Consider the following 9,324-nt stretch of genomic DNA (forward strand, 5'->3'; position numbering starts at 1 on the left):
AGAACAGGATGCAGTACTGTGGAAGAGGACTCACCAATGTCCTGTACAACCGCAACGTAACGTCCCAACTTTCATACTCAAAAATCTGAGCAATGAAAGCAAATGAGCTTGAACACTTCCTTAACCACCCTATCAAACTTCAAAGAGTTGTGTACCTGAACCCTTGGGTCTCTTTTCTATAACACTACCCAAGGCCCTACTTTTAATTGTAAAGTTACATTTTGGTAAAATGTAATACCTTGCATTTATCCAAATGAAACTCCATCTGCCTCTCTTCAGCCCATTGACCCAATTGATCGCGATCTCTTTGAAATCATAAATAACCTTGTTCACTGTCAACTATACCACCAATTTTGGTGTTGTCTGCAAAATTCCTAACCCTGCCGCCTTTATGCACATCTGGATCATTTTTATATAAATGCCAAACAAAAGTGGACTCCGTACCGATCCTTGTGGAGTACCACTAGTCTTATATTTATTGGTTTTATATTTATAGTTCTTCAATTCGCTGGAACCTTTGCAAATTGTAACCACATTTCTGCAGCTGTTTTATGACCCTAGGATACAGACCATCAGGTACATAGGACTTCCCAAATACCAAGTTTGCAGAAGTGCTTTTTTTCTAGTAGTTTTTTTTAGATTACTACTTATAACTCATGATTTTCCTATTATTGGAATACTTTTAATGTCATCTACAGGAAGGTCAAAATATTTATGCAAAGCACCTGCCATTTTCTTGTTTCTTAATAATTCTCATTCTTTGAGTGACGATGTTCAATTAATGGAGTCATCTCTTCATTTAAGGCACATGCAGAAAGTTTTGCTATAGGTTTTTGAGATTGCTCCACAGTGAGCTAGCATTGACTTCATTGGCCAGGTGGCCTTTTTTGTAGTGTAGTGACTCAATTACCCATGTTTCTCATCCTCAAACTGAATAAGAACTTCATTGTTTTGATGACTCTTCAATGGAATGACCTTTTACTATGATGCCATTAATTTATTGTAACACATTACATGTCACATGATTTAAAATAGCGTGTCCCATGGATGATTCCACAATCTATTGTTCTAAAAAAACTGGCCTGAATGCATTCCATTAACTCTTACTCAAAGCTGCTTTTGCAAATTTTTACTTGTTCAGTCTCAAAGCTTAAAACTGTCCATCACATTGCAGAACCTAAATCAAAATCGTTCATTTTAGTAAAAAGAATTGTACTCTGTCTGACAAAGTGACTACTATTTGAGGATGGATGAACTGTTTCTCCAGTGACTTTATTCTACCCAAATTGATTCTACGTCTCAATCATCTGCGTCATGATACTTTTTCATGACTGTAGTGATCTCATCCTTTATTAACAAATCTGATCAAGTTATTTTCTGCCTACCCTTCTGAAATTTGAGGATCTCTGAATATCCAGTTTCCATTTTTGGTCACCTTGCAACTGTATCTTTAATTGCTATCAGATAATATATATTTATTTCTCTTTGTCACCTGTCTAATAAAAAGTGCTCCATACGTTCAGATACTGAACATTTAGTTCAGTTGCTTTACTGTTTTAGATCTAATCTAATCCTATTTGCAGTTGCAGTCTGATTTTTGTACATTCTGTTGCTTGTCAGTTGACTTATCGTGATCTGCATCTTTACCTGCACTATTGCCTTGTCCTTTCTCTAACTTGCTGAAATTCTCCCCTTGCTTTAGTCCTCCAAGCACACCTCTCCCCTTAAACAAAAAAAATCCTTTGGCTTTACATACTTGATTTGCTGGGACATTGTTCTCAGCAGAGTTCAAATGCAGTCCATCCAATGGAGCAGATCTTTGCACCAGTAATGATGTCAGTAGCCTGTGAACGAAACCCATTTCTGCCATACCATTCTTGAGGCCATACATGAAATACTGTATTTTATGGCAATGTGCTTGTAGCTCAAATAGCAATGTACAGATTACTACCTTTTGTGATTCTGCTTTATAACTTAGACCCAAGTTGCTCATACGATTTTGTGCAGAACCTGTGTTCTTAAATATCAGTGACAGATGGACTACGTGAACCATGGGAATTTTCCACCGTCTTATTCATTAGTTTTCAGCTCCAAGGGTAGCAATGTAGCCCTTGCAATTCTTACTCTTCTCTATCCCTCTAGTTATGTAGCTCTGACTACTATTAAATTCTTTTTTTACTTTCCTGACTTGAATGCCCCCTTTTTCCATGGTTATTGTGCTCATTGAACCTGCTGTAGCCCATATAGGTTGCAAGAACCCTCTACCTGCTGAAGTACAAAACAGAAACTCTTCGTCCTGGATTCCCATGCCTGTTTCAGTTATAGTCGTATGTCCTCTGAGCACAAACTGCATTTGAAGTATTTTACTTAGTGTCATTGCTTCTTGGAACAATTTGGTGCAGATACCACTCCCCTCTCTTGTTCATCAGTACAAGCTCTAACCGTGGAGTGGTATAAATAGTGCCAACATCTTGTGAAGGTTTGTATTTCACAGGTACTTCTTTCTTGCTGTTAGTCATTGGATGATTTACATATAATTCAAAACTAGTGCATTATACTGTTGTTATTTTGGCAGTAAATATATATATTTTTAAATTCACCCCTCAAATGCAGGTCTTGCCCTCTGGTCTTATTGTGGAGAAAATGAAACAGTTTATCATTGTCTATACTATCTACGTGTAACTCAGTTTCCTGTAGCTACTGATCACTTGGAGAACTCTCCTGTAACTGCTCAATACCTGCATTTCTTATACTGCACATAGTGGTGTGATGTTGCAGCTACTATTCATAAAAAGTAGAAAGAATACCCACTATTACAGCTCAGTGTTGATCTTGTAATATCTCCAAAAATTAGCTTCAGTTACTGGCAATAGGCAATGTCGCAGCACCTTTACTTTGTTGTTCAGGATCCTTATCATCATTTATATTGCAATTCTCTACATTAATTTAACATTAAGGGAAGGTGGCCACAGTACTTCAAGAAGGCAGCTTGGTACCTTTTCAAGAGCAACATATTTATAATTTCCAAACCTCATCAGCTTTGTATTATCTTGAAATTTAGCACATGCTTAGAACTGCGAATGTTCATCATTTATGAAACTGAATGGATCATTAGATCTTGGATTTTTGTTTGATTTAACTTTGAGGTTTGCACATTTTGTGGAAGTGGATTTTGAGGAATTAAATTCTTCAAAGCGTTTCCTCTCTGTCACTCAAACAGGTACAGAGTTTGTGGGATTTTATTGCAGATACCAATTTCTTGAGTCAGTGATGGGTAGTATCCTGCAATTAATAAGAATATAAATAGAATTGCTTCGCAAAATGGCAAGATTTGGTTTGGAATTTCAAACTGCAGCTAAACTCTTATGAAAAGCAATTACACAATTTACTACTGATTTGATATTTTTGCAAAAAATCCATTGGATGCTGGAAATCTGAAACAAAAGTGGAAGTTGCTGGAGAACCTCAGCATCTGTGGAGAGAAAACACAAATCACCATTTTGGATCCAGAACTCTTAAGGGTCATTGGACCTTGAACATTGACTGTTTTCTCTGCACAGATGCTGCTGGACCTGCTGAGATTTGCCAGCAATTTCTGTTTTTGCTTTGTATGTTTTGCTGTCTACTGAAATGGATTATAGAGGACTATTTTATACTGAAAATACACTTCCAATAATACCTCCTGATTAAAATCACTTGGTGTTTCTCTTCCTGTGTGAAGAATTTTTAAAGCTTGTTTGAATCTTTGAAGAGACTCAAAGGTTTAAAAATCAGATTGTTTAAGCTGTTGATGGTAGCCATGATGTGGAGGTGCCGGTGTTGTGTAAGGGACAAAGTCAGAAATCTCAAGACACCAGGCTATAGTGCAAGTTTTATTTGAAATAACAAGCTTTCTAAGTGCTGCTCCTTTGTCAGGTGTAGACTTCACCTGATGAAGGAGTAGCGCTCTGAAAGCTTGTGATTTCAAATAAACCTGTTGGATTATAACCTGGTGTCATGTTACTTCTGGGATTATTTAATGCCAAGTACCTTGAGTTTGTTTGCCGCTGATCGAGTTTTGTTATATTAGTTATATTGCTTTCCCTCTTTCATCTCTTATTGTAGGACTCCTTGAGGAAAATGATATCTTCAGGAATGCCCAAGCTGGTGTTCTTATTAGCACAAACAGCCATCCAGTATTGCGAAAGAACAGGATATTTGATGGGTTTGCAGCAGGTCTGTAACTTTTAATCAAAGCTTGTGACTACATAATATGTAAATAAAATTATTTGATAAATTTTCCTCCAAATGTTGTGGTATTACATAATGTGAGAAATGGAATGGTTAGTCTTGAAAGTGAGAAAGGCAACATGATCACTCATATGTGGTTTGTTGTATAAAGACCATGATTTTGATAGTCATGACTGGCTTGCGCTAAATGCGTACATTATGTTGAAATTCTTTCCTCTCCATTGTAATAGTTTGGTTTTGAATTGTATGTAAAACACTCTATGGAAAAAGCTGTTGGCCATTGCTGACTGATAGAAGGTATTTTTGATGTGAAACAAGCCTTTTTATTTAAATTCAAATATCAAATGAATCTGTCACCAAGCCTGATCTATTAAAATTAATGCAATTTAATTATTAATTTAGAAGGTTTTTTTGCTTGCCTTGCCTTCCACCTGTTATCGTTAACCGATTTTACACCCACCTTTATATTTTACACAAATATTAAAAAATCCAAAAATATAAAAACAGAATTGAAGTTTTATGGTGCAGATGGAATAACCTTTTGGCACATTTGTGTCAAATGGGAAGTGAGCTTGTAGATGTTGCTGCTGTGAATTTTCAAGTTTTTTTAATATAACTGAGAATATAGTCCAGAACAAGCTGGAAACTGGCTTGATGTGAAAGTAGCAATTGATTTATAACTGGCACCTATAGCAGTCGATATAAAATTAATCAAAATGTCTGTAGTTTGCACTGTTGTTTCAAACTTGACAGTATGGTGCTACTTTTACCAATGGTGTTTATAAAAAAAAAAGTCAAAGTTTTCCAGCAGGATGGTATTTTATTCACTTCGTCATTTGTTTTCCTTACCCACATGTTATAGAGTAATAAATGTTGCATGCTAACCATTCAATTGATGCAGAACTAGCTGTGTTGCAGGATGAATCCCTCTGACCTTTGCTAGTTTCTCAACACCTCTGGGATGAATGAAGTAAATTAAATGTATTTATACAAATAGAATATTAATTTATGTCGATTGTTTTGGGGCCTAAGTTTTAGTGAGCAAAGTTTGTTTTATTGAATGCCATGGTTGTGAATTTGTGGATACCTGCAAAACGGTTCTTGTGTAAAATGGTAGGAGGGGCAATTTTTGGCAATTCCCATGGAGTGCGAGTTTAGTACGACTATGTCAGCTGATGTCAAGAAGGAAACTTGAGCTAGCTGGGTGACTGGAATACCAACGTTCAGATCCATAGACACAGAAGTCCAGGAACTGCAGGCATCAATGAAATTGACTTTTTTATAAAGGGGTTCCGTTCCACAGTTAGCATTTTCAGTTGTTCCACCAAGGTACTTATCTTGACCACCGGATATATATTCATTGTCTTCCTCCCCTACACCAATGGAATTGGTATTGGATCAAGAAATTTTACCTCAGCTGTGTTTAACTATTTAGGTTTAAAGGTGGCCAGAAGTAGTTGTATAACCTTACAAGTCCAGCTATATGTAATCATTGTCCTTTTTTCATAGGCATTGAGATAACAAATCATGCTACAGCTACTCTAGAAAACAATCAGATATTCAACAACCGGTTTGGAGGGTTATTTCTGGCATCTGGCGTGAATGTTTCAATGAAAGGTATAAAAACATATTATTAAACATTGCTATTGGAAAACCATTTAATCTTACTGGTGGTATAATGTGGATGACTCAATATTTATTATCTACATAGAAAAAAGAAAAACTTGCACCAGTAATTCTGATTGGAGGAGAGCAGCAGTCTCCCCTAATTGTGCACTGCCACAAATGTCGCACTACCACTCTGTCCCTGTAACTATTTGAAAACTGTATGATTGATGTCTTAGTAATGTTTTATTTGCTGTCTTCCTTCCTCTATCTTTAAAGTAACTTAGTAAATGCCTATTGGGAAAAGACCCCATAGGAGACTTAACCTTGCAGTGACTTATAAATCCCTCTCTTAAAGCTGAATAGAATACCCATAGCTTACTGACCCATCGACACTATCAATTCACTTAACTTTCTTCATGGCAATTAAGGCATGTCTGAAACAAATTAATTGACCCCAGGCTGCCTTGAGTTTGTCCTTGAAGCATTGACTGAGTGAAACACAGTTCCTTCATTTCTCATCCTTACAATTATGTACATGTCCATATGGATTCTCTGCAACAGCAATGCAGCCAGGACCACACCACACCACACCACACCTTTTCCCCATAACCTAAAAGTTTTCTCTTCAGATAATTATCCAGTTACCTTTTGAACTTCGTAATTGAATCTGCATCTGCTATACTCTGCATTCCAGATTCTAATGGCTGTGTGTGAAAGAAAATTTATCCTCGTGTTGCCGCAAAATGTTTTACTAATCGCCTGACATCCATGTCATCCAGTTCTCGCTAACAGGAATAATTTTTTTCCCCCCGTGATTAATCTGTCATTTTCTAAATATTTAGAATTCTTTAAGCTTTGACTCTGCAAATCTGTATATTAGCAATCTAGTCTGGGTTGGTTAATGTATCTCCATGGAGTATGTGTATAGCCTTAGACAAACGCACCATACCCTATGTGAATGTATAGATTCAACAACAGCTTTCATGTTCAAACGTACATGCATGAATTCTGCTCCTCTGAACTGACAACTTATAATGACAGCAAATGCAGACAGTTTTCACTATCATCACTGCAAATCTGATATGATTCCTGTATCAAACCGTATGTTTAATCTCCCTGAAAAGGTTGCTGTAAGACATTTAATCATAAACTCTTTGGTTTGGAATTTCAGGCTATGTACTTACTTTCAAATAGAACAAGCTTTATTAAAAAGCTTTGAATAATACCAGTTGAGCTGTATGTCAGCTAAAGAAAAAAAGTGGCTTGAAGGTACTAATTTGGCAGGTTGCCTATAGTTCTATCAGCAAAGGAGATTAAGTCATGGAGTGTAATCCTTCTGAAGCTACGTTGAGAAACTTATTCCATGATTTTGAGGCATAGAAGTAATTCTTGAATGATAGACCACCAATGCCCTTACATGCAATAATGCTTGCATTTAAATGAGTTCTGATAAATTCTGATCTTTTAAGAATGTCATAACTTATATAGACAGTTCCTGATCATGAGGTGCTTTGTCTGAATAGAGTTTTTGTTGGTTGCTTCGAGGTGTGATTTAAGCTTTCTGTGAAACTCTATAATCAGTCAACCTTTGGGTCATTGATTATATAGATTCATGAGTTTAGACAAAGATTAGACTGCAGCTGCCAGTATTCCAATAAGTCAATCCATCTAACTACTTTCTGTAACAATGCTTGATGAGCTCCTGTCCCAGACACACAACATGGGATTGTATTTAGATTATGGTCATGTAAACTTGTGTGTAGTTTCAGTGACTCCACGAACATATCTAATAGAGGTTGTAAACATCCTAAGGAATTAAAATGCATGACGTCAACCACCTGCAATCCTCCTCCCACAAAACTGCTGTCCATCTAAATTCCTACCTGGTCCCCAAGCTAGTTCATCTTGTAAATATATCCTCCTAGTTTAAAATCTGTCATCCCCTACCCTTGACCAACCTAGTGCACCATCTCCAACATCCCTATCTTCGCCAAAGTCGGTTTTTGTGTTGTTGCCTCCTCAAACTTTGCAGAACACAGTTTGAATTCTCCCAAGTTGCATTTCCAACCTGCAATAGCAACAAAATAGCTTTTCTCAAAGTCATATCTTATGTCCAAGTTAATTGATAACAGGTAAGTGTTATCTATTAACTTCTCAGCATTTCTGCAGCATTGGCCAGGGTTTGTTACCACTGTATCTGGGATATAAATTGGTTCCAATCTCTACTATCGTAATCGCAGCCAGGCAGAATGGCAGAGCAGACTCAGTGGGCCAAATGGTGTAATTCTGCTCCTATATCTTATGGTGACTCCAACTCTCTCCCTGCCTATGCCTTAACTTAGATCAAGTTCTATTCATTTCTTTTATCATGTTTGAGCACAGTTTAAGCAAAGTATTCCCACCGAGGGCAATAACTAAAGGGCTTCAACTCTGCATCACTGAAAGAATCAAGTCAAAAAAGGTAGGGGGAAGGATTGTTCAACCATGGAATATCTAGCTAGAAGGTGGTGGAACCACAATTCTGAATAGTTTCTTAAATCCGAATATCAACTTGATGTCATAACACATTGAGGAAATAAAAGCTGTAGTTCTCTCCAGTATTAAGAAAGTCGAAATCTGACCATGTGGGTGAAGGAAGAGCTAATATGCACTCGGTAAAATTCTACTTTAGCCACACAATCATATAAACATGGTGCTTTTTCTTCCTTTAAGACAACAAAATAATGAACAATCAAGATGCAATTGAAAAGGCTGTTAATAGGGGCCAGTGCCTGTACAAGATATCGAGTTACACAAGCTACCCAATGCATGATTTTTACAGGTAAATTACATGGCTCTTGCATATCTATTTATCTAACAAAAGTGGAAAGCAGCTCATTTTAAATAACTTTTAATTTCACCTGTCTTTTCAATTATTAGGTGTCACACCTGCAACACGACAGATCGTAATGCAATCTGTGTAAACTGCATTAAGAAGTGCCATCAAGGACATGATGTGGAATTCATTAGACATGATAGGTCAGTACTGTATAGGAAACACTGAGTAATTATAGTGTGAACATCATCCACAATTTTCACTCTAGGTTTTGAGGTCCTCCGTGTCACCAGACTGTATGTTGTCACTTAATATATAACACATCTCTATCATAGCAGTATTCTTTTCCTTTAAGTAGTAGACCTGTCTTTTGGGACTTAGCATAGATGGTCACCTATGTGTTTGAAATTTGATATTCAGCTGGCCTGCTATTTCTTTTGGGAAGAAAACCAACATTATTTTAGGAGGTAAACAGTAGTGAAGTAGAATACCATATGTCCATGAGAACGCATTTAGTTTTCTTAGCTACTGTGTAAATTTGAATTATTTCAAGCTCGCTAAAGTGTGGAATCATCACTAGACTTTTAACGTGTACCAAAAGGTAGTTGCTAGAACAAAACATTTTGCTATAATGCTGCTAACAAACTAATTAAATGACTATAGCATTTCCA

The 9,324-nt window shown here is 36.7% G+C and overlaps 1 protein-coding gene across 1 annotated transcript in view; it reads left to right on the forward strand.

Annotated features, from left to right (window-relative positions):
* fbxo11b (F-box protein 11b) overlaps positions 1-9,324 on the forward strand; it is a 163,490-nt gene that overhangs the window by 150,104 nt on the left and 4,062 nt on the right. The window contains exons 19-22 of the mRNA XM_060831368.1: positions 4,105-4,215; positions 5,740-5,847; positions 8,551-8,659; positions 8,758-8,856. Of these exons, the coding sequence (XP_060687351.1) occupies positions 4,105-4,215; positions 5,740-5,847; positions 8,551-8,659; positions 8,758-8,856 (427 nt within the window). The remainder of the gene's footprint in view (positions 1-4,104; positions 4,216-5,739; positions 5,848-8,550; positions 8,660-8,757; positions 8,857-9,324) is intronic.

The sequence above is a fragment of the Hemiscyllium ocellatum genome, chromosome 10, assembly GCF_020745735.1.
Source record: "Hemiscyllium ocellatum isolate sHemOce1 chromosome 10, sHemOce1.pat.X.cur, whole genome shotgun sequence".
NCBI classification, from domain to species: Eukaryota; Metazoa; Chordata; class Chondrichthyes; order Orectolobiformes; family Hemiscylliidae; genus Hemiscyllium; species Hemiscyllium ocellatum.